Source organism: Hibiscus syriacus, unplaced genomic scaffold, assembly GCF_006381635.1.
Source record: "Hibiscus syriacus cultivar Baekdansim isolate YM2019G1 unplaced genomic scaffold, ASM638163v2 tig00018075_pilon, whole genome shotgun sequence".
NCBI lineage: Eukaryota > Viridiplantae > Streptophyta > Magnoliopsida > Malvales > Malvaceae > Hibiscus > Hibiscus syriacus.
Genome location: NW_024062427.1, coordinates 1 through 25,499, shown reverse-complemented (window position 1 = coordinate 25,499; position 25,499 = coordinate 1). Strand labels below are relative to the sequence as shown.

Sequence of the window (25,499 nt, the reverse complement as noted above, 5' to 3'; positions counted from 1 at the left end):
ATCATCCACCCCAATCCCCATACGGATAAGTCTGTCAGTCGTTGGCAATCTGTTGAGGATAGCCATCCAAGCAATGAGAGAGTGCTTGGGAGTGTGCAAAGGAAACCAGATAGCCTTATGCCATTCTACTTTCACTGTCCTCCGTCTAATCTCCTGCCACAACCAACGAGCATTAATTCTGCCCAGTCCATGATCCCCGAGAATAGGGGTTGCACTTCCTCTCTAACTTTTAAGATTTTCTGTATGCACCAACTGAAAGATGGTTTGCTTTCAACATACCAGAGATCCACCCCCTTAAAAACGTAAGATCTCACCCAAGCAACCCAAAGTGACCCCTCTGCCATAAGAAGCTCTTTAACCAATAACAAAATGCAAGCTTTGTTCCAACTAGCTAATTGCTTAAGGCCTAAGCCCCCTCAGACTTAGGTGAGCAGATGCAATCCCAACTCACACGAGCACCCTTAGCTGGAATGTCACCACCCTTAAAAAAAACCTTGCATAGAGCTGATTCACCCTTCTAACCACTGCTTTGGGTAGAATAAGCTGTTTACACCAAAAATTGGTAATGCTAAGCAAGACAGATTTCACTAGCTACAATCTACCTGCATAACTCAGCCATCTGTTGGACCAAAGTCCTAATTTTGCCTTGATTTTCTCCACCATGCTAAAATAGTCTTTCTCAGTTAACTTCCTAGGCACAAGAGGGACCCCAATGTATCTCACAGGTAGGCAGCCAAGTTTAAATCCAGTAACCTCGTACACAAGAGTCCTCAAATTATCATTCACACCCGCAAGAAAAATTTAAGTCTTTGAAGCATTAAGTCTCAACCCTGACATCTCATAAAATCTCTCCAAAACACATTTCACCCCAACTATAGAGTCAACATTACCTTTACAAAATATTAGTAAATCATCTGCAAAGCATAAGTGCGTTAAAGTCACTCTTTTGCACTTAGGGTGGAACTGGAAAATACTATCAGCGGCAGCCACGTCCAAACAAATTATAATTTAAGTAACAAGGATCAATATAATATATTTGTTTACCATGGTCTACTTCTCATTTGTTCATATACATTTTCTTATTTATCTCTTATATTACAATTTAGTCTTCTAATGATGACTTCTCTTGTTAAAATAGTTATTCAGATTAATTAGAATGTGTCATCGGCGAAAGACACAAAATAAGATAACGCTAAAGCCTATCATCTCCTGTCTTAAGATCTCGTTGATCTTGTAATCCTTTGACTTTGCTTCATTCAAAGAAAATAATTATAAGGTATATCGATTTTTTGACGGCTGACTCGAAAATTAAAAGGATATCAGATTTTAACCTCTAGATTTGATTCCACCATTCAAATCATATTAAAAATCAAATCGGTAAAGTAAAAAGATAATTGAAAAAAATACATAGATGAATATTATAATAATTATCTTTAAATATATATAAGTATAATATAATTATTCATATAAGATCAAGTTAATTTTTTTTTATCTTAAATTCAATATCGTTACAACCTCAACTTGAACTCGTTTTTATAAATATCATATAAAATCAAATTAGATCGGAACATGTTAAATTTAATCTTTAACCAACCTTTCGCATCCCATGTTAAAAACATAAATCCGAATCTGACCCGACTCATAAAACCAGCTAAAGGCTCACACTGGTTTTGTGTTTGGTTTGGTTTATATGGGCCTAAACCCGGCCCATTCTAATAGGAGAGTGCCTTTCTTGTTGGCAAAGCCAGAGTTGTTAAATCTGAGTGAAAGAAATTAATGCATAAAAAACCGAAAACCAAAATCACAGTCTTCTTTAATTTTCTCTTTGTCGACCTAAGTCTCTATCTGCTCCGTTCACCATGACCAAGCAACAGGCGAACTGGTCTCCTTACGACAACAATGGAGGGTACACTTTTTTTCTATCGACCGAGCGAAATCATGTTTATTTTTTGTTCTTCCTGTTCGATTTCGTTGTTTATTGAAGGGTTTCTTTTTTTTTTGTTGGGAAATTCCAGATCTTGTGTTGCGATCGCCGGGGCTGATTACTGTGTTATCGCAGCCGATACTCGAATGTCAACCGGTTACAATATTCTGACCCGCGAATACTCCAAGATCTGTAAACTGTATGTTCTTTATTCAGTCCCTTTGTTTTTTAGGTTAACAAGAATTGATAGAAAATAGTATAAATTTGGAGTAGAAAGTAATAGCCTTTTAGTCAGGGACGGAATCAGGATCAAACATTGGGAGGGACCAAATTAGTTAACATAAAAATTACAAGTGCCTATTAAGTATTTAAACTCATTTCTCTTTTTGGGGAAGAGTTAATTTGTCTCCTAAATTGTTTTTACACCCAAAAAATTGGGGGGGATAGGCAATGGAGTATTTTTTTCGCAATTAATAACAGTATTATGAAGATATAGTCTTGTAAATTTGCCCATCAAGATATAGTCTTGCCAACTGATTCTTAATGGGGAACTTATGGAATTTGGTGAAATTTGCTAAAGAAGATTGTAATATTTAAAGTAGTTTGACTCTAATGATTGAAAGAATCCGGTACTCTATTCTATTTCCAGTTAAGATAGCGGAATAGAAAATGGTAAGCTTTCCTACAAGCTGTCCGTGTATGTTATAGTTATGGAACTCTAGAGGATAGCAATGTCAGTGTTTCCATAACCAAATAGCTCACAAGGTAAAGGAAAAGATATGCATAGTTTATTTGTTCTCCCTCATTAATGCAAGTGTTAGTGAAGATTGGGGGGGGTAATAGTCTGTAATGATCGATTTTCTTTACTTATTAATGTTTCAGATTTTCTTTGTTTCTTTTTTGGGGTTTATTATTAGTGTTTCTTTGACATTTGCAGTGCAGATAAATGTGTTATGGCATCCTCGGGATTTCAAGCCGATGTGAAGGCTTTACAAAAGCAACTGGCAGCTAGGCACTTGGTAAGGGCATGTTGGCTTCACTTGAACTTTCTCATTAACTGTACTAGAATAATTTCAAACAAGAAGGGCATGTAATTTTGATTTAGCGTCCAGACATTTAAGAACCTAATCATAATTCCAGTTCTTGTAAACATATGTATAATACTGTATATATATGTATGTGTGTATGTATACACAGTTTTAATGTTGCTTCTCAAAATACAGATTTATCAACATCAGCACAACAAGCAAATGAGCTGCCCTGCAATGGCCCAACTGCTGTCCAACACCCTTTATTACAAGCGCTTCTTTCCTTATTATTCTTTTAATGTTTTAGGTGGCCTTGATAATGAAGGTATTCTGTTTTGAGCCTTAGTTTCTAGTTTTAAGCCTTTGTATCGTGAATACGAGTTAATATTCTTATCTTAAACCATTAGGGAAGGGTTGTGTCTTCACATATGATGCTGTCGGTTCCTATGAGAAGGTTGGATACAGCTCTCAAGGTTCCGGTTCCACACTCATCATGCCTTTCTTAGATAACCAACTGAAATCACCCAGTCCTCTCCTATTGCCTGTCCAGGTATCCTCCCGAGACTAATTATTTTATTTCTCGTTTCATTCAGACTTTGCATTTTTTCATCTCAAACCCATGGTCTTGCAGGATGCTGTTACTCCACTTGTGGAAGCTGAAGCTGTCGATTTGGTGAAAACTGTGTTTGCTTCAGCATCTGAGAGAGATATATACACTGTAAGTTCTCATTCAATTAGTTACTATGTTTTGATAACTTGGAAAGGTTGTGTTCTAGTGGTATGCTCCGACTTTTCACTTCTCTCTTAGTAGTGTCAGACATTTTTTTGCCATGGGTATGGGATATGACTCTCCAAATACATGGAAAAAGTTGGAAATAATGAACATACCATGTTGGATGAGTGCCTTAAGTAATAACAGAGATGGATCCTCCAAAGATATCCTTTGGATAAATGAAAAAGACTTGGAAAATATCCATTACCAACAGTCACACTCGAGTCTGTGCAGCATAGATTTTAAGTGGCTCGAAATAGATCAGCTCCCTTCTTGGCTGCTGCTGTCTTGGCTTTATCACCTTATCGGGATATAATCAGGCCCTGGGGAATGAAACTTCAATCTCATTTATCTTATTTCAATTCCATCTCTAACTCTTTTCTATTTTTGTATTCACCATGGATGTTTAACAGGGAGACAAACTTGAAATTGTTGTCATAAATGCTGATGGTATCCGTCGGGAATACATGGAACTTAGGAAAGATTGATCAAATTTCCATTCTGAACTGGATTACATCTCTTATAGATGTGTGAGTTCTTGAATCGATGGAATGACTGTTATACCTTGTCCGATGCTTGTATCGAACTACTTTTATCGTATTCTGATACTCAAATCATGCATTGCGGTTTAATTTATCTTTCTAGATGTTGGCTGTTAGGCAAAAATAGGATTTGGATAATGGTTCATGGATGGTGTGTTGCTCAACTTATCTTCAATGTTTTTTTAAAAAAAACCTTCAAATTTTAATGAAATGTGTACAAAATCCAATTTTTGCAATGAGGGTATGATACTATGCTATTTTGTACGCTGATACGAGTTCAAGTTGTAAGAAATTTGATTCGAAATTCGAGGCTAAAGCTCGATTCAAAATTTGAGACCCGAAGCTCGGTTCGAACAAGCTCATTTATCTAAAGAAAGAAGAGAGCCTGTAGTTTCAGAGATGTAAGCCACATATTTCAGTCAATGGATACGTCTTATCAACATAAAATTATAACATTCAAATTACCTCATAATTCTTAAATTGAAGATAATTGTGGTTAAACGTATTTCAATCTACTATATATTTCTTTTTATTAATACCGATAAAAATCTCGATAATATGGTTCGAAGTTTTTTCAGATTAAAATTAGTAGACTCGGGAGCAACCTAAACCGAGTAATTGAATCTTAACACTTTTAAAAGTGAACAAATAAAAATAATTAATAGTATTTTTATTGTTATTTTGTTAATTTCATATAATTTAATTAATAAAATATCAAATTTAACCTTAATATTTATATATTTGTTAAAATAATCCAAATTTTAAAAATTCAATGTCAATACAAATATTAAAAGTTACATTTAACTTTTTTAAAATTAGATTCAAAATGATATAATAGATGGATGTTGAAAAGGTTAAATATATTATTATATCTATCGAATTTATACAAAATTGATAAAAAAAAAATAACATCATGATTAATTGTTGAATAAAAATGAAAAAAATTAGATCGGATTAGGTTATTGAGATGACTTCGAAATGAGTAGAATATCATTAAACTTCAAGATAGTTCGTAATCGGTTGAAAAACTTCAACTTTTAAATTAGAGGCGATGCGACAAAAAATCGACCTGACCCGTAGCCCGGGACGGGCCTTCCCGATCACCATTCTTAATCTGAAATACCCTGATTGCCCTTCTTCGTATCACAAGATTACACGTCACCATTCTACATGTTAGCTTCCACTTTGTTGCAGCTCCCGCCAGTTAGTTAGGCCGTTACTAACAAGGGCATTTCAGTACATTGGTTTTCTAGCTTGAATTTTGATAAAATTCAGTTAAAAATGCGATCTAAATCTCAATCCTCTTGAATCTGTTTACCAAAAAAAAAAAAAAAAGATCAGCTCAGTTTTCGGATCTTGGCCTTTCCCTCTCGCATTGTATTTTCTTTGTAATTCTTATGCAATTAGATCAATGGCAATGGTGGTGTAGTGTAGGCTTAGTGAGTTAATCCGACTCCATTTCTCACTCGGATAATTAACACAGCTCAAAAGGGAGATCAAATGATACGTAGAAGCATTTCACTAACCGTTTCCTAAATCTTCTGAGTTGGTGATTGACGAGTTATATTCGACTCGGGAATGTCTTCTGCGGAAGCCGATTCCCGCGTTAGCCAATTGGTAGTCCCTGCCTTAGAGAAGATCATCAAGGGCGCTTCGTGGCGGAAGCACTCGAAACTCTCTCACCAATGCAAATCTCTTCTCAAGGAACTCACTTCTCCGGTGAAGACGCCGTTATCGCCGACGGATTCAGAGCCGGAAAACTCGATCCCTGGCCCTATCAACGACGGAGGCCAAGTGGAGTATTCCCTCGCTGAATCGGAATCCATTCTCAGCCCTCTGATCAACGCTTGTGCCACCTCCTTCAACAAGATTGTCGATCCCGCCATTGATTGCATTCAGAAGTTAATTGCACACGGGTACCTGCGTGGCGAAGCGGACCCCACTGGAGGGCCCGAGCCTCAGCTGTTAGCCAAATTGATTGATTCGGTATGTCAATGCCACATTTTAGGTGATGAAGCCATTGAATTACTGGTATTGAAAACGCTTCTAACTGCGGTAACTTCCTTCTCACTGCGAATTCACGGAGACTGTTTGTTGCGAACTGTGAGAACATCTTATGATATTTACTTGGAGACAAAAAATACCGTTAATCAAACGACTGCGAAAGCTACATTGATTCAAATGTTAGTTGTTGTCTTTAGAAGAATGGAGGAGGATTCTTCAACAGTTCCAGTTCAGCCAATTGTAGTGGCTGAATTGATGGGACCGGTTGAGAAATCAAATGTTGATGGATCAACGACTAACTTTGTTCAAGGGTTTATAACTAAAATTGTGCAGAACATTGATGGAGTGTTCAATCCAGTGACACCAAGTAAGGTTTCTTTAGGTGTCCATGATGGCGCATTTGACACTACTACCGTTGAAACCACGAATCCTGCCGATTTGCTGGATTCTACTGATAAGGATATGCTGGATGCAAAATATTGGGAGATTAGCATGTATAAGACGGCATTAGAAGGGAGGAAAGGGGAGTTGGCAGATGATGAAACAGAGAAAGATGATGATTTGGAGGTACAGATAGGGAATAAGTTAAGACGGGATGCATTTTTGGTCTTTAGAGCACTTTGCAAGTTGTCGATGAAGACACCACCTAAAGAGGCTTTGGCCGATCCCCAGTTGCTGAGAGGGAAGATTTTGGCACTGGAGTTGTTGAAGATTTTTCTGGAAAATGCTGGGGCTTCTTTTAGAACAAGTGAAAGGTATAATTTTTGTTCAATCTTTGCACATATTTCTTTGGTTTTATTTGATCTTCTAATTAGCATTTCCAAAAGTTTCTAATTCTTGAGGCTTAGTTCTGCATATACTCAAGTTTATGAAAAATATGATGTGCAACTCTTGATATGCCCTCTTAATATTAGTTTGCTCAATAGATTTTAGTATGTGCTGAATATAGGTTATTAGTTTATATTCAGAAACAAAAGTAAGGTATAAACACTTAGATGATAAGTCTCCAAGGGTCGACAAAACCATTGTTACATATTTTTAGATTTTGAAACATCTGAGGTGGCTTTTTTCCGACTTTGCTGGATATTTTAGATCATATTTTGTTGTCGTCTTGTGGTTGTGGACCCTTTGTACATTTAGCAACTTGTTCAGGGAAGCGTCCTTTTATTGATCAATTTAGTTCCAACTTCCAACCTCTGGTTAAACTGGACAGCGGTGGTGCATTTTCTTATTGATTTCAATAACATTGTTTTTGCATTCATATTCCAGCACCACCTTTAGTTCTGTATTTGTCTTTGAGATTTTATTTTATGTTTATATCGAGATCACTTCTTTTTGTTCACGCCTTAACATTTTTAGTAGTAATAGTAGACGGCCTATGTATAATATCGTCAATTTCCTTGATTAAAATTGACTATATTTTATTTCGCATTTCATTTTTGTTTGCTCGCATTACCTATCCTGATACTTTTATCCTGAACTTGAATTTTCCTATTGGAGTAAATGCTTTTGTTGGTACAGGTTTTTAGGTGCCATAAAGCAGTACTTGTGTCTGTCACTGTTAAAGAATAGTGCTTCAACTCTTATGGTTGTTTTCCAGCTTTCTTGCTCCATCTTCATTAGTCTGGTGTCGAGGTTTCGAGCTGGCCTGAAAGCCGAGATTGGAGTATTTTTTCCTATGATTGTTCTGAGGGTCTTGGAAAATATTGCTCAGCCTAATTTTAAGCAAAAGATGATAGTTCTACATTTCCTGGACAAACTTTGTGTTGATTCACAAATCTTAGTAGATATATTTATTAACTATGACTGTGATGTCAATTCATCAAACATTTTTGAGAGGTATTTTCCCTACATTTATAATTTTATCAAACTTAAGAAACTTCGTCTGTTATAAGTTAATTGCTTTGAATATTTCCCATTTTTTTCATTACGAATCTTTCCAGAATGGTCAATGGACTTCTGAAAACAGCTCAAGGTGTTCCTCCTGGTACAGCGACAACATTATTGCCTCTACAGCAAGAAACCATGAAACTTGAAGCTATAAAATGTTTAGTGGCTACTTTAAAATCAATGGGAGACTGGATGAACAGTCAGTTGCGCATTCCAGATTCTGATTCTCCCAAGAGATTTGAAGTAGCTGAGAACAGTCTTGAATCTGGAACTGTCCCCATGGAGAATGGGAATGTGGATGAGCCCGTTGAAGGGTCAGGTTCTCATTCTGAAGCCCTAAATGAAGCTTCTGGCATCTTAACAATCGAGCAACGTCGAGCTTACAAGATAGAACTTCTGGTATATCTCCAGATTATGTCTGGTAAACTGGTCTGTCTTCATTTTATCTGATCATGTTTCTATATAAAATTCCTGGCAGGAAGGTATATCTCTTTTTAATCGGAAGCCTGAAAACGGAATTGAATTTCTTATCAAAGCAAAAAAGGTTGGTGACTCACCGGAGGAGATAGCTGCTTTTCTTAAAAATACATCTGGTCTGAAGAAAACCTTGATTGGTGATTATCTTGGAGAAAGGGAAGATTTACCTTTGAAAGTGATGCATGCCTATGTTGACTCCTTTGACTTTCAAGGCATGGAGTTCGATGAGGCAATCCGAGCCTTTTTGCAAGGTTTCAGATTACCTGGTGAGGCACAAAAGATTGACCGAATCATGGAAAAGTTCGCCGAGCGCTATTGCAAATGTAACTCAAAGGCTTTCATCAGTGCTGATACAGCATATGTCCTCGCTTACTCTGTCATAATGCTCAATACTGATGCTCATAACCCTATGGTTAAAAACAAGGTGCATATACATTCTCTATCTAATCTTGTTTCCATTTAGTACTTGAAAATTGATCAACTTCTCCCTTTTCCTAAATTGAAACGTACAGATGTCAGCTGAAGATTTCATAACAAACAATCGTGGCATAGATGATGGGAAAGATTTGCCAGAAGAGTACTTAAGATCATTATTTGAAAGGATATCAAGAAATGAGATCAAAATGAAAGACGATGATTGGTCTGTGCAACAGAAACAATCAGTGAACTCCAACAGAATTTTAGGCCTAGACAGTATCTTGAATCTTGTTATACGCAAGCACGACGAAGACCAGCATATGGAGACCAGTGATGATCTTATCAGGCACATGCAAGAACAATTTAAAGAGAAAGCTCGCAAATCCGAGTAAGATCAACAGGCATTTGAGCTTTTATGTTGATGCCCTACCATACAGAGATTCGTGTTTGACTTTATCTAGCATAACCATCTTACTAGGTCTTTCTTTTTGAAACTCCTTTATGCCTAGGTATTTCGTTGGAATACAACGAAATTCTGCATATTTTCATCAATTTTTTATGCGGTTTAAGCTTAATTAATGTGTTAAGATGTTGTAAATATTATTGTTCCATTGTACCGTCAATTTGTAGGTCAGTTTATTATGCAGCCACAGATGTGGTGATTCTGAGATTCATGGTCGAGGTATGCTGGGCTCCTATGTTGGCTGCGTTCAGTGTGCCACTTGACCGAAGCGATGATGAAGTAGTGACGTCTTTATGTATTGAAGGCTTCCGCCGTGCAATACACGTCACTGCTGTTATGTCCATGAAGACTCATAGAGATGCATTTGTGACTTCATTAGCTAAGTTTACATCACTTCACTCTCCTGCAGATATAAAGCAGAAAAATATAGACGCAATCAAGGTTAGTACTTCGCTTCTTCTGCTATTAACATTTTGTTAGTGAGCCCCAATATTTGAACTCTTCAAAAATTTTCTATTTTGCTTGTGGACCTAATATAAAATTTTCCTTTTACAACAGGCAATAGTTACAATTGCAGATGAAGATGGAGATTATTTACAGGAAGCTTGGGAGCATGTTTTGATGTGCGTGTCAAGGTTTGAGCATTTGCATCTCTTGGGAGAGGGTGCTCCTCCAGATGCTACTTTCTTTTCCTTTTCTCAGAATGAATCAGAAAAATCTAAGCAAGCAAAGTCGCCCGTCCTTCCCGTTTTAAAGAAGAAGGGTTCGGGAAGAATTCAGTATGCCGCTTCTGCTGTGATGAGGGGCTCATATGATAGTGCTGGTATTGGAGGTACCATTGGGACAATCACATCTGAACAGATGAACAATTTAGTCTCTAACCTCAACATGTTAGAACAAGTTGGAAGCGCTGAAATGAACCGTATATTCACACGCAGCCAAAACTTGAATAGCGAGGCAATCATAGACTTTGTTAGGGCTCTCTGCAAGGTTTCCATGGAGGAGTTGCGATCTACATCTGACCCTCGGGTTTTTAGCCTTACGAAAATTGTCGAGATTGCGTAAGAATCATCCCCCTTCTCTTCCTGTGGTCTAATCTTAATGCAGTTAATTTGATTATGCTTCTTGACTGCAACTTTTCTGATCTACAGGCACTATAACATGAACCGGATCCGACTGGTATGGTCAAACATCTGGCTTGTCCTCTCTGATTTCTTCGTGACCATTGGCTGTTCAGAGAACCTGTCAATTGCAATTTTTGCCATGGACTCTTTACGACAGCTATCAATGAAATTTTTGGAGCGAGAAGAGTTGGCCAATTATAATTTCCAGAATGAATTCATGAAGCCTTTTGTTATTGCCATGCAGAAGACTAGCGCTGTCGAAATCCGAGAATTAATCATCAGATGTGTCTCTCAGATGGTGTCATCTCGAGTCCATCATGTTAAATCAGGGTGGAAGAGCATGTTCATGGTATTGATTTTTTTTATAACTATCATATATATCATAGTTTTCATATCTTAATCTATTGAACTGATAAATCTTTCTTCAGGTTCTCACTACTGCAGCTTATGACAGCCACAAGAACATTATCCTGCTAGCCTTTGAAATAACAGAAAAGATAATTCGAGACAACTTCCCATACATAACCGAAACCGAAACAACCACCTTCACAGATTGTGTGAATTGCCTAATTGCATTCACCAACAATAGATTCAGCAAAGACATTAGTCTCAATGCAATTTCTTTTCTGCGATTCTGTGCCTCGAAACTCGCCGAAGGAGATCTCGGCTCCTCATCTATGAATAAGGATAAGGAGTCAGGGGATACTTCTCAATCCTCACCTCACAAGGGAAGTAATGGAAGGCAAGAAAATGGAGAGATGATGGACAAGGATGATCATCTCTATTTTTGGTTACCTTTGTTGGCCGGTAAGGAGAAATGAACTACTCCTTGTTTCGATGTCACTCGTTATTTGAATTTGCTCGAATCTTCATGCTCTAGAAATGCATTTATGTTCTGCAATTACATAGCGTTTCGTTGTGCAGGTTTATCGAAACTTGGCTTTGATCCTAGAACTGAGATTAGGGAGAGTGCTTTACAAGTGCTGTTCGAAACTTTGCGCAACCATTGTCACCTGTTCTCACTACCTTTATGGGAAAAAGTGTTCGAATCTGTCCTTTTTCCAATATTCGAATACGTGTGCCATGCTATTAATCCATCAGGTGATGACCTAACTGAGCAGGGAATCGATAGGGACATGACCGAGATCGATCAAGATGGATGGCTCTACGAGTCTTGTACGCTGGCCCTTCAATTACTTGTTGATCTTTTCGCGAATTTTTATCATACCGTCAACCCACTTTTAAGGAAGGTTCTTTCTATACTCTTAAGTTTCGTCAAGCGTCCTCACCAAAGCCTAGCTGGTATCGGAATTGCAGCGTTTGTACGTTTAACGAGCAATGCCGGTGATCATTTCATTGAGGAGCAGTGGCTTGAAGTTGTTTCCTCATTAAAAGAAGCAGTTACCGCAACACTTCCTGATTTCTCTTACTTTGTTAGCGGGGATGTCATACTTGAAGGCAATGAACATGCACCCAATGAGCAAAGTAAAGGGGCATCACATGGTTCCGGCTCGTCTCGTGATGATACAGAGAGCCCGAGAATGCGACATCTTCGTGCTTCTTTGTCCGAAGTGAAGTGTCGAGCTGCTGTTCAGCTTTTATTGGTTCAAGCAGCAATGGAAATTTATAACATGTATCGAACTCGCCTCTCGGCTAAGATCATCTTAGTCCTCTTTGATGCAATGCATGATGCGGCATCCAATGCTCACGAGATCAACAACGATGCTACATTGCGTACCAAAATACTAGAGTTTGGTCGCATGACACAAATGCAGGATCCTCCGCTATTGCGTCTCGAGAACGAGTCGTATCAATTTTGCCTCACGTTCTTGCATAATCTGATATCGGATAGGCCTCCGAGTTTCGACGAGGCTGAAGTAGAGTCACATCTTGTCGATCTATGCCAGGAGGTGTTACTGTTTTATATCGAAACAGGAAGCTCCGAACAGAGTCCCGAGATGTATCCCGATGGCCGAACCCAGTGGTTGGTTCCTTTAGGTTCCGGGAAACGTAAAGAACTCGCCGCACGTGCACCTCTCGTCGTGACGACTCTGCGGACCATGTGTAGCTTGGGGGACGCATTTTTCGAGAAGAACATAGCCAAGTTCTTCCCTCTTCTTTCGGGCTTGGTAAGTTGTGAGCATGGCTCAAATGAAGTTCAGCTAGCTGTTAGTGATATGCTCAACTCCTCAGTTGGTCCGCTTTTGCTTCAAGCGTGTTGATCTTCTGGATATATATATATATATATTTGAAAAATAAACATATTAGTGTAGGATGCACTCATGTTCACACTTGTTTGTTTTCTCCTTTACTTAATAATAATTAATATTCGAAGGGTTCTAGTTAATTTCACATTGATTAGTGTTTTTAAATCCGTCGAATTAAGCTAATATCGTATTAGTAGATATTGTTGTTGTTTGATTACACTATATTTTTAAAATTAATTATAAAAATAAAAATAAGTTAAATTTTATTTAAAATATTAAAATTTTATACCAAATTACCAATCGACATATAACAATACATATTAATTAAAATCAAACGATGTACGTCAAAAATTTAATCAGAACAAATTTAAATTTTTTGTTACTAGTTCATCGAAATAGCATGCAACGATATGGTACGTATGACTGTAAATGAAACGAGAAAGATCGTGAGATTCGGTCAAAACTCGATAAATACTCAATTCAACTTCAAGCTCGACTTGAGTTCTTAACTAGTCAAAACGAGTTACTTAATACTCGACTCGTTTTTAAAAAAATAAATTATTAATAATATTAACATTTATGTGTTAATTTAAAAAAAATACAATATAGGGTTTTTATATAGTTATGGTTTAGGTTTGAGTTTGAGGTTTTAATCGAGTTAGGTTTTTTTTCATTTCGAGCTTTTACAAGCTTCAGTTCATGGTTTCAAGCTCGAGTTGAGCTTAAAATTTTAGTTTCGCGAATTTTCTACTAGAGTCGAACTCTATTTTAAAATTCGAGTCAAACTCAACAAAACTCGAGTTCGACTAAGCTCGTTTGCAGACCTAATGATACGGGCTATAACCACTTCATTTTTTCTAACTAGTACACAATGACTTTGTGGGTTTAATTCTGGTTTTCATCCTTTTATTTTATAAAAAATAGAAATCGCTCCCTATATTTTAATTTGTCTAAATTTGGTATTTATATTTTATGAAAACTAAAAAGAAAATAGTCTAAGCGGGTTATACTATTTAACCTTATCATTAAATTGTTGCTTGAAAAATTACGGTCCAACAATATATACAAGAAATTAACAGAATCTAGTGGCTCAGTTATTTATATATAACAGATTAACAGAAACTAACAGTCCAAGTTGATGTGTTTATGATCGAATGGAATAATTTTCATTTTTTTGTGAAGTACAAAGGATTATGGCTTAGAGGGAGTAACTTCTCAATTTTTTAAAACGGTGGATGAAATTCAAGTTATACCATATTCTACAATATTGTTAATAAATATAATTAATTATATATCAGAAAATGAGTGAAATCATAGTATATACAGTAATATCTCAGAAACAAATCGTTAAGATTAAACAATTAATATGTTAAAAATCGATAGTCTGACTTCACCTCGAATCATAATTCTATCCCTAGTCGTCGCATTTCAGCTCGGAAAACGGGGCTTGAATTCAGAGTTCGTCGAGCGAGACTTCTTATGTCCTCACGAGAAGAATACCGTGATATTCGAACTAGCTCCCAAAGGGCACCCCCGCTTATCATGTCCTTCACATTTACTTCTGCAATTTCAAAATAAAGGTTCAGGGTTTAGGGTTTAGTGTGAGGTTTTTGTCAGTGGGGAAGAAATTTGGCTTACCACGTTGCGCTAAATGACAGTGCAAGCTCAATGTGTCTCCTAATAGATGCGGAATCATTGTTAGTGTTGTGCACAATCCATGGAAGTGCGCCATCATCGATAAGGTCCGATCTACCACTTCTTATGCCTGGAGCGAGGCAGGGGTGGAAATTGTTATATGATCATGCAGAGGAAAGACAAGAGAGCTGAGTTTAGGCCATTTCAAGGAAGATGAGACGAAGCTAAATGAGTGAAAGAAGGTTTGAAAAGAATACATAGCTTAAATAGGGTTCAACTCCGGTCCACTCTAAAAGATAATAAAAGAACTTCGCCAGTAGGCAGTAGACAACCGAACAATGGCAAGAAGGAGATCAAAATACTTACCATTGGTTGATGCACGGGATTCACATTTTGCGAAGCTGGCAATTCCAAGTGCAACTTGGGAAAGAACATCCGGATGTCCGCATCTCACCATTCCCAGCAAGGCCTTAATTCCACCTTCGGACCTTAGCTTTGCTTGCAACTTATCTGGAAAGAAGTATGATGAGCATGTTAGGGAGGCAGAAAGCGGAGACCCATATATAATGCATGGAAAGAATCTATGTTATCCGGAATTGAGATCGAGTCTATGTGATATCAGAATATGCATTAGACACGAGTGTTGGGCGTGTGTAATTAAAAAGAAAAGTCAAAGCAACATAGAAATGAATAAACCTGATATGATGAAGAAAGTCTGCATGCAGTAGTTTTATTTAAGCTCATGATTTACATAGTGCTCGATATCGATCATGTAATACAATAATAGCAATCACAATTATAATGATGATTCTATCATGATACCAAAACCCAATAGTATCTACTTATAAATGCATCCATTTACACATTGGTTAAAATATATCCGACTACTCGCATGTCGGTTCATTTCTTTTATTTATTTGAGTTAGAGTTCTTTGCTCTAATCGCCGAAGGAAAGGTTATACAATCTCAAAAATTTAGGGCACAATACTTATCAGTTAGAGTGGTGATACAAAAGAAAATGTAGGACTATACCATTCCCACACAGGTTAGCTATAGCTCCGGCAACCATGCGTAGAGTCTGAGGGTCCTCGGGATCAAATGCGGTTTGAACTCAGAAGTCGGAACTATTAAGGAGCCAAACTCTTGAGCAATAACAGTAACACCGACTAAAAGCAAAGACGGGTGCACACAGATTGAGACGATGTTGAAGAACAATTACCATTCATCGCAAGATTGGCAATTGCACCAGCTACGACTCTGCGAATAGTTTCATCCTCATAGCTTCTGAGAAGCATCAGCAAGGAAGTAAGACCGGCAGCTTCGACAATCCTTTCCCGGTTCGCTTCTGTTTAGTAAATGGGACGTGAACTTCATTGCTACGAATGCCAAGTTAAACACGTCTCATAGACATAACACAACTTTATTTAAGCATTTACAAGAGAAAGCTTATCATGCAAGAAACAGAGATTTACATGTGGGTAATACTTATAAAAAGGGCTTTACGATAACAAGAACTAAATTTTTATAACAGTGGTGAATAAGAAGCCCCTTTGGACAAAAAAAGGCAGGAAAATATTAGTTTGTCCAACTAACACAAGGGGGTTAGTGACGTTGCTATAAACAAGGTAAATACATGGGTCTAATATTTTATATTTATTGCTCACGATTCTGGTTTGTTTCAACTAAAATCACTCCGACACGAGATTAAGCAATTAGCACTCAAGGTTCTTCTTCAAACAATATTTCCAAAATAAAGACTAAATTATCAAGAAATACCACCAATTCAGGTGCTACCCATCCAGGGCAAATCAAGTATGGTACCGGAAATCAGAGTTTTCTGCTCACCTTCGGCTGCTAGGTTGGCGACTACTTTAACAGCATGAATGCGTACATTGACATCTTCTGATTCTAGCAAAGCTAAGATCTTTTGCGGTCCAACTGGTAAATTGATAGGACAATAAGTAATTGCAGGCACAAAAAATTATTTAACTGATATCATGGCAGAATACCTATTTTATCACCTTGTTCAAATAGGACAGCAACAGGTGTCTTATGTCCATTTAAAGAGCCCCTAACTTGAGACATTGGAGACTCTAGAGCACTATAGGCGTTGGTGGATCCATTTCTTCCGAGAGACTTCCTCATCTACATTTGCAAATAAAAATAAAACCGGCATGAATTTGAGCTTCCTTTCGATAAACTGCACATGCTTGCCTTTGATTTAAGAATACCCTTCCAAAGAGTATATTTAACGTTTCAAAGTAAGGGACTTAAAAGAATGATAACTTTGAATATCCAAATACCTGGTCGGCTTCAAAAGTCAGTTGTAACATCTGGCTTCTTAATACAATCATTTCTTCTTCAAGCTTCTTTTTCTGATGAACCTTATCAGCCAGAGCTTGTTGGAGCTTCAAGATTTCAGAATCACCACCTTCCTGGTACACCAAAAATCCTCGTATAATCAATTTCTTATCTAGAAGTCAACAGAAGCTTAGAGCATATAAAAGTATTCACCGTTCACTTATCGAGCATACCCCTGAATCTGTGCACTGCCGTAGCTGACTCTTACGTTTGCTGACCCCTTCTTCAGCATCCTTTCTCATATGAATTTCTTTCTCTAGCAGCTTTTTGACCTCAGCAACATCGTCGACTACTGAAAAGCTAGGCCCCTGAAAATTATGATGATGAAATATAGTATCATAATACATGAACATGATGGCCAAAAATCCTAATGTACAAATAGGGATGTCAATCTCCCTCAAACCCGATCCATGCCGACAAGGATGGATTAGGGGATTAAAATTCCAGAACTGGAAAGAAACAAATTCCCCATTCAGAACAAGTATGAGGAATATAGTCCCCACCCCTGATATAAATATACTTAATATATATGTAAACAGTAAAGTTGGAAAATAATGCATAACTCCTTGTGCAATTGAAAATAAATAGCATGCCTGTAAACAAAAGAGGGCCCAACTGGTGAACCATGAATTTAAATGACACAGAAGGTACAGTTCTTGATGCCAGTACCTCTCCATTACATTTATCATCCATGAAGCCATGCCATCACATCCATGCTTTCATTGATTTTCTATCGTCTTTTCCTCCAGCTTCTTAACAGATTCCATATATTCCATCTGGCATTTTAGTCGCTCCTTCTGTAGAAGGAAGGCACTAGAAGTTCAGTATCAACTATCACACTCCCAAGCAAGAAATGTGTTGAGAAATAACTGGAAATAGAAATCCAAAGAATCAACCACCGAGGGAATGATAGGTTGCAGAACTAACCTCCAAGGCACCGGCAAAGTTTCTCTCAACCTCCGAACTGCGGTTTTGTGCTTCTAAATTTATTCTTTCAACTTTATCATCAAAAGCTTTCTGTTGCCTTTCGTTTTCTGCAGTAAGCTTGTCCAGCTGTATTTCAAGCCTTCTAGACAAGCTTTCATAATCAAACTCTTCTTGATCGAAGTGCAATTTCTTTATAAATTGTAAGTTATTTAAATGCAGATCAAAATTAAACACATGATATATGACAATCAGAGGGTTCTTTATAAATTGTAAGTTATTTTTGAGTACCTTTTTCGTTTTTTTTTCATCGAAGTTTTAAAGGTAACAAATCAGTCATTAATATTATCGATTGGTAACAAAATAGTCACTAACGTTATCGATTTGTAATAAAATTATTACTTTACCGTCATCCCGTTAAATTTATGACGTGGAAACGTTAACAAAAAGGTTGATATTTCATTTTACCCCCTAATCTACTGCTAAAATATCAAATATGTCATTGAACAATGAATTTATATCTAATTTATCCCAAAAGCTTTCTAATTTTCATTTTTTTTAAAACACCCCACCACCTTCATTGTATTCGAACCACATTTCTTACAAAATGAAAAACACACATAAACAATTAGGTATAGTTTCCTTGGTATTTATTTCAACCACACACTTGAACAAAACATAACATCTATGTTTTGATAATAAGTTGTCTTCTCTTTTGTGGCAGAAAAATAATAAACCATTATGTTATTTTTTCTGTTTCATTATATATTTTAGACAATTAGTACCCACAAACCAAAAATTAAATACTAAAGAAAAAATAAAGCATACCGGTAAGTACTTTACTCCAATATAACGCTGCAAGATATGAAAAAAACACTAAATTTATTTAAATTAATTTATTCTAAAAAGAATAAAAAATTCAAAATAAAACATGTTTTGTTGACGTTGAGCACAGATGCTCTATATGTCTAGGCGAGTACGAGGAGAAAGTAGTACTAAGAATGATGCCCAAGTGCGGCCATTACTTTCACCTTACTTGCATCGACGTATGGTTAAGAAAACAGTCCACGTGCCCCGTCTGCCGTTTACCGTTTCACGATCTTTCAGAACTTAAACACAATACAATCAGGCACGTGACATCGAATTAAGTTACTCGCTTTTCTTCTTCTTCTTCCTTTTTATTTTTACTTTTACTTTTAATATTTATGCCCGGTCTAAATTAATCAGTTCATAAATCGAATAAATATGGTCAATAAAAAATTTAAAAACTTCTATCGTCGTAATAAGAAAGGGTAAACTATGAGAATAGTCCTCTTTGTTTTCGATCTGAACGACTTTGATTATCGGTTTAAAAATTAAACGTGTTTGATCCCTTACACTATCGATTCGTTTGGTTTTAGTCCCTTAGCCATTAAATCATGTCAACCCTTTAACAGAAGTGTTACGTGACAATTAAAATATTTAAAAAAAATGAATCCTCCTCCTCCTCAAAGTACTAGGGTACATATCCTTCATGGAAACGAAGGCACTAGTCACTAACATGTTAGTCAGTGTAAGAATCCCATTTTTCTACAATTCGATGCACAACATTCGCTTAGACATTCATTAGAAGAATTACCATAAAGTCGATTCCAACATGAAGCCAAACTCATCTTCCGTTTTCAGAGAAGTTAATACTAATTGATTGAGGCTTTGAACCGCCCAATCTTAGTTCATGTCCAAATATCTTTGGAGTTGTTTTTGAAGAAGGAGAAGAAGACACATAGACTTTAATATTATATTTTAATTATCATATAATATGTCTGTTAATGGGTTAACGGAAGCTAACGATTGAGGCACTTAAACAAACGAACTGATAACGTAAAGGATCAAACACATTTAATTTTTAAATTGATGATCGAAGTCGTTCAGATCGAAAACAAATGGACTGCTCGTACAGTTTACCTAATAGAAAAAAATCAATTGATCTGGGTTCTTTCCTTCTCTGTCGAGAAATATTAAATTTATTGAATGATTTCAGATGTAGGCTAAATTAATCAACTATAGAAGTTTTAAAGATTAAAATATTGTTATATAATATTATATTACTATTTAATTTATATGATCTATTCTATCTTTTTAAAAAATAATATACTTATTATTAAACTCATAGTTAAATCACCTTTTAAATAAGGGTAAATACATGTCATCTCTTATAATTTTTTGTTCGTTCGATTTTGGTCATTGATTTAAAAAATGAGTAGATTAGATCATTTACGTTATCGATTCGTTTGGTTTTTAGTCTCTCACCTATTAATTTCCGTGAGTTCATTAACATAAGTACAAGTCGATAATTAAAAAAAATCAAAAGAGTCAATGGGTCATTATTCTTCTTCTTCTTCAATGCCAAAGTTCATCTCGACCAACCCCTCTAATGCCAATATTTGGCCTTGGTTCTAGTGCATCAAACTGCTATGAACAAATTAGAAGGTAGTAAAAGCAACTGACCCATTATATCTTAACCAACAACTTCACACATTCAATTGACCCTTTAGTGATTGCTAAAACCAATAGACACAAGTCATCATCAGAATATGCATTTGGCTGTCTAAAATTGAAACACGACAATCAGCAAATAAAATGATTAAACATGTCTTTGTTTCATATCAAGTAAAACCCTCATTCTTTTATGTTTGGCAGTGGTGTGCCAAACGCAGCAAGGATGGACAGAGAGGGTTGGTGGGACGGAAGTTCTCTGAAATTTTAAAATTATTAAATATTTTAATTTTTTAATGCATTTTTTTATTGAAAATATGTTTTTACCTCTTAGAATTTTATAAGTTTAAGTTCGTCCGATGAAATTTTAAAAGTTCAAGTTTACTATCTCCACTAACATAAAATTCTATGTACATCCCTGAAAAGCAGGGTTAGCATCGACTTCAGCACTTTTAGAAATTAGCAATTGGAGAAGCTTCCCTACAATATCTTAAAAAGTATCAAGCACATATATACTAGATTGCAAAATAAACAACTAAAAATGTAACATGCAAAATATCATAATGTATTTCTAACATTTGATGTGACAAAAAGCTTATGAAAACAGGAAGCATAGTATTAACATTCATAACATTCATAACATAAATTCGCAGTTATTTTTAGAAAATAAATCACGTCGTAACGTTCACAACACCCGCAAAACAAAATATAACAACCATAATCGTAACCGTGACCATAATTTAGAACTATGACAGGAAGTGGAAGGCGATTTGGCTGAAAAATTGCTCCGGGTAAGGATCATAGTGGCCTAAATGCTCTGCATGTGGCGGTAGGGATGAACTTAGGCGGGGCGGTCCCACCCCTATAAACTTAAAATTATCATATATTTTAGATTTTATCTATATATTTTCCATTGAAAATTTGTATTCGTCTCTCTAAAATATTATAAATTCAATTTCGTTTCCTTTTAAATTTTATAATTTCAAGTTTACTCATCTCAAACATAAATTCCACGTCCGTCTACGTGTGTGGCGGCGTTAGGTGGAAGAACACATATACTGAAATATCCCGTCAGCGAAACAAAACTAGATCCTAATGTGAAAGATGACAAATATATTTATTGTTTTTTTAATTTATTTCAGTGTCGCGTTTCAATTCTTTCATGTCAAATTATATGATTGTGTTCTTCTTAGCTAATTTAGATTTATTTTAAAACATTTAAAAAGAAATAATAAAATCACAGGAAGAAATAATAAAAAGTTTGACATAAAAAAAATTAAAATGTGACATTGGAATAAAAATCTTTGACATTAACATTCATTCTCAGTTCGTCGATGAGATATTTCAGTACATGCATTCGTCCATCCAACACCGTCACATGCAGAGAATTTAGACCACCACGATCCTGACCATAAGTAATTTTTTCAGCCAAATCGCCTTTCACTTTAAGCTGGTACGCCGACTTTAAAATCTCATTTTAAAAACAAATGATAAATCACTATTTTTGAACGACAAGAAGAAGAAGAAGAAGAATAAGTTGTTTTATTTTTAAATTGTCAATTCGTGACTTTTGTTTTATTTTTTTGTTTTCAATTCAGACTTACTTTATAGGATAATGGAGTTAACCGACTAAAATCGAATGAATCGATAATTTAAGGAATCAAAACCATTTTTTTAATAGGTGACTAAAGTTGAACGAACTAAAAATATAAAGGGTCACCCGTATAGTTTACACTTTAAATAATTTACCCAAGGTTTAAAGATGATTTTCAAAGGTGGATAAAAGTGAAATGACAGCTACATTTTCTACCCCATACGCCACCTTCCACATGCTCCCAATCACTCCATAATGTGTGATTCCACTGTGAAGGACAAAATGACTGATCTTAGTTTAGATCCGCCGACTTTAATATAAAAGGATTAAACGCAAACTAACCCCTTGACTTTATAACTTTAGTTAAATTGACTCTTAATCTTTTTGCTTTAAATTTAATTTTCAATTAGTTATGATTAAATGATTATTACTTCCATTATAATTACACTTTCTATTTATTTTAATAAAATATAAATAACTTTAAAATGATTTTATTTTTTATAATTAATTAATATAACATTTATTTATCGTCTAAATAAATCTATTGGAAACAAGTGTTGGTAATGCTCAATCCCACATTGTATTGGAAACACTATTGGGAATGGTATTTAAGGCTTGGCTTTCCCACTTCCTTGTTGAGTGATAGAGAACAAGGGGGACTCTCGCGCACCGCCGCCGTCCGTCTCGTCTCGTCTCGTCTCGTCTCGTCGTGGTCGTGGTAATACGTTTCTTCGACACGTCCGCGCATATACTATATTTTTAGAGAAAATTCTTAAGAAACAAAATCGCAACGACAACTGTAGACTATCGCAACGCGAAATGGAAAAATCGCAACGCGATCTCCAACTATCGCAATGTGAAATGCAACGTGAATTTGCGATAGTGGAGATCGCAATGCGAATTAGAGATCGCATTGCGATTTTGTTGGTCATTTTCGCAAATCCGAAAAAAGTTGGTCAAAATCGTATATTATCTAAGATTTTTGGTCACTGAGGTTATTTTCTCTTTTTTGAAACGTTAAGTTCCTAAGACTAACATCACATACTTCACATGTGATTTTTTTAAATTGTATGAGATAATTATAATGTAATATATATTCATAATATCTCATAGTTATTAACGACACACAATCTTATAGACATAACTTTTCGAATCCGAGCCTTCTAGAAAAAAGAACGCTCAATTTAATCATCGATGTTGTTTGATAGGTTCACTTTATATATAAGTTATATATTATATATATTTTTTAAAAATAATATATTTCTATCGACAACAATAATTAATCACTTCATCATGGAATATCTCTAAAGAAATAAATGATGAATCATAAAATATATTTTGTACCAATAAGTAAGGTTAAATATAAAGCATATAATTAAGAGATAATATCAACTATTATTACAACACATCTTATGATTGACATATATTAAAATATTAATTTAATTTCGAGTATTAATCAAATTAAAAAACCAAATTGAATTACTTCGTTCAGATACTAAATTGTACCTTAGAGTCAACTCTAAGTATTAAACTGTACTTTCAAATAAAGTTGAGGTACCAAAATGTAGAATTTACCCAATTTAGTATCCAACACATAGGTGAGATATCTGAAAATCCCATTCTTCCATTTTCCCGGATTCATCACTTCAATGAATCACTGAAGCTCAATCTCATCAATGATCCCGCAAATCATGGGTCACTTAAATCTACCAACGTCCAAACGGAACCCACGCCAATGGAAGCTTCTGGACTTCATCTCCGCCCTGTTCTTCGCCTTGGTACTCTTGTTCTTCGCCTTAGTCTTCACCCCTCTCGGCGATTCCATGGCCGCCTCCGGAAGACAGGCTCTGCTGGTTTCCACATCGGATCCGAAGCAACGGCACCGTTTGGTGGCGCTGTTGGAGCAAGGCCACCACCGCCAGCCCATCGAAGCTTGCCCTCCTGATTCCGTCGATCATATGCCGTGTGAGGATCCCAGGCGGAACAGTCAACTGAGCAGGGAGATGAATTTTTATAGAGAAAGGCATTGCCCCTTGCCTGATGAAATGCCTCTTTGCTTGATCCCTCCCCCGCTTGGGTATAAGATTCCTGTTCACTGGCCTGAAAGCTTGCACAAGGTATTTATTTACTTATTTCAAGAAGTTGTGTGTTTTGTTGGGTTTTCATTAGAGATTATTGAGAATTTACTTTGTGATGAACTCAAGTATGAATGTTGGAAACATTACTTCGATGGATCAGCTACTCTCCATCACATTTTCAAAATTGATAATGTAAAAATCTGTGTTTATATATATATATATTCATAAACACAATTATAGTATGTGCTTATGAAATTAATATGTACATGGTATGTTAGTATGTGTGTGATATAAATCTCTATAATATATTAATATGTTTATGATTTTATATATATGTCAAAGTTATTAAAATTAATCTAATATTATAATGGGTAAAATAGTAATTTTAAAAGTTGGCCGGTCGGCCAGCCGGAGCCACATTTTTACCAAAACTATCTTGCTCCACCCCTGCATTCACTTCTGTTAAAAAACTTGCCCATTGAGAGTTGATTATGACGAAATCCAGGGATAGACCGAGGGGGGTTGACGGGGTGGTCACTCTCCTGAAAATTCTTCTCACCTAATATAGGTTTGTCTCCTAAAATTTTATAAGTTTCCCCCCAAATTTTATACATTTTGCCTGCTAACATAAAATCTTGCGAATGTTCCGACGAAATCCATGAAGCGGTTTGGTTATTGCCATCCCTTAAATTGCTCCCTTGGTGCTACCATAATATATGTTTTAAAAGGGAATTCATTAGAGATAATTGAACACAAAATCTATAGAATTGATCCTTTGTTGTTTCATTTAAAGTTAATATAATTTATTATTCATTTTGAAATGGAAGTAATTTGTTAGTGTTACTTAAAACAGTTCCTATTTTTTAATGGTTAGATATGGCATTCCAATATGCCACACAACAAAATTGCTGATAGGAAAGGTCACCAGGGATGGATGAAAGAGCAAGGTCCTTACTTTATTTTCCCTGGCGGTGGAACAATGTTCCCTGATGGAGCTGCACCGTATATAGAGAAACTTGGACAGTACATTCCTATAACAGGTGGAACAATTAGGACGGCTCTCGATATGGGCTGCGGGGTAAGTTGATACTATGTTAATACGGAAGTTTGTGCTGTATGAATATCGTGCTCATTATTCCTTTTGCAGGTTGCAAGCTTTGGGGGTTCTTTGTTATCAGAAGGCATTTTGACACTCTCCTTTGCTCCAAGAGATTCACACAAAGCACAAATACAATTTGCTTTGGAAAGAGGGGTACCGGCCTTTGTTCTAATGCTTGGCACACGCAGACTCCCGTTTCCTGCTTTTGCATTTGACTTCATTCACTGCTCCCGATGCCTGATCCCTTTTACAGCTTATAGTAGGTTTTTTAAGTCTGTGGAGTGCTTTTCTCATGTTCTTATTTTATGTTCTGCCTCTTTTCTCTGGTCTTAATGTGAAGGAATATGGCTTTTGTAGATGCAACGTATTTCATTGAAGTGGATCGGTTGCTTCGTCCGGGTGGATATTTGGTCATCTCCGGACCCCCTGTGCAGTGGCCTAAGCAAGACAAGGAGTGGGCTTGCTCCAGGCGGGTGGATATTTGG

The 25,499-nt window shown here is 36.2% G+C and overlaps 3 protein-coding genes and 1 pseudogene across 3 annotated transcripts; 3 read left to right on the top strand and 1 right to left on the bottom strand.

The window, feature by feature from the left end:
- The first annotated feature begins 1,765 nt into the window (after window positions 1–1,765).
- LOC120209053 (proteasome subunit beta type-1) lies at window positions 1,766–4,446 on the top strand. The gene is made up of 7 exons (XM_039208136.1): window positions 1,766–1,906; window positions 2,016–2,123; window positions 2,862–2,943; window positions 3,148–3,277; window positions 3,360–3,502; window positions 3,584–3,670; window positions 4,138–4,446. The coding sequence occupies exons 1-7, from the start codon at window positions 1,860–1,862 to the stop codon at window positions 4,210–4,212; spliced, it is 672 nt and encodes a 223-aa protein (XP_039064067.1). The 5' UTR covers window positions 1,766–1,859; the 3' UTR covers window positions 4,213–4,446.
- A 1,144-nt stretch (window positions 4,447–5,590) lies between these two features.
- LOC120209052 (brefeldin A-inhibited guanine nucleotide-exchange protein 2-like) lies at window positions 5,591–12,863 on the top strand. Its single transcript, XM_039208135.1, has 10 exons — window positions 5,591–7,025; window positions 7,792–8,109; window positions 8,214–8,559; window positions 8,639–9,061; window positions 9,150–9,442; window positions 9,685–9,958; window positions 10,076–10,578; window positions 10,669–10,990; window positions 11,070–11,448; window positions 11,566–12,863. Exons 1-10 carry the CDS (start codon window positions 5,845–5,847, stop codon window positions 12,861–12,863), a joined length of 5,337 nt encoding a protein of 1,778 aa, XP_039064066.1. The 5' UTR covers window positions 5,591–5,844.
- A 1,385-nt stretch (window positions 12,864–14,248) lies between these two features.
- On the bottom strand, window positions 14,249–18,181 carry LOC120209054 (annotated as a pseudogene).
- A 5,298-nt stretch (window positions 18,182–23,479) lies between these two features.
- Window positions 23,480–25,487, top strand: LOC120209051 (probable pectin methyltransferase QUA3; the record flags this gene model as incomplete). The annotated part of the gene is made up of 4 exons (XM_039208134.1): window positions 23,480–23,954; window positions 24,790–24,993; window positions 25,063–25,273; window positions 25,372–25,487. Coding segments are annotated over exons 1-4 (972 nt in total), but the record flags the coding sequence as incomplete, so codon positions are not given.
- Window positions 25,488–25,499: the final 12 nt, after the last annotated feature.

Excerpts from the sequence above, each read along its gene's own strand:
- LOC120209053 (XM_039208136.1), top strand. The coding sequence starts at position 1,860 with ATGACCAAGCAACAGGCGAACTGGTCTCCTTACGACAACAATGGAGG. Across the intron at positions 1,907-2,015 it reads CCTTACGACAACAATGGAGG|ATCTTGTGTTGCGATCGCCG; the intron begins GTACACTTTTTT and ends GGGAAATTCCAG. Across the intron at positions 3,503-3,583 it reads CTCTCCTATTGCCTGTCCAG|GATGCTGTTACTCCACTTGT; the intron begins GTATCCTCCCGA and ends ATGGTCTTGCAG.
- LOC120209052 (XM_039208135.1), top strand. The coding sequence starts at position 5,845 with ATGTCTTCTGCGGAAGCCGATTCCCGCGTTAGCCAATTGGTAGTCCCT. Across the intron at positions 7,026-7,791 it reads TCTTTTAGAACAAGTGAAAG|GTTTTTAGGTGCCATAAAGC; the intron begins GTATAATTTTTG and ends TTGTTGGTACAG. Across the intron at positions 9,959-10,075 it reads AAAATATAGACGCAATCAAG|GCAATAGTTACAATTGCAGA; the intron begins GTTAGTACTTCG and ends CTTTTACAACAG.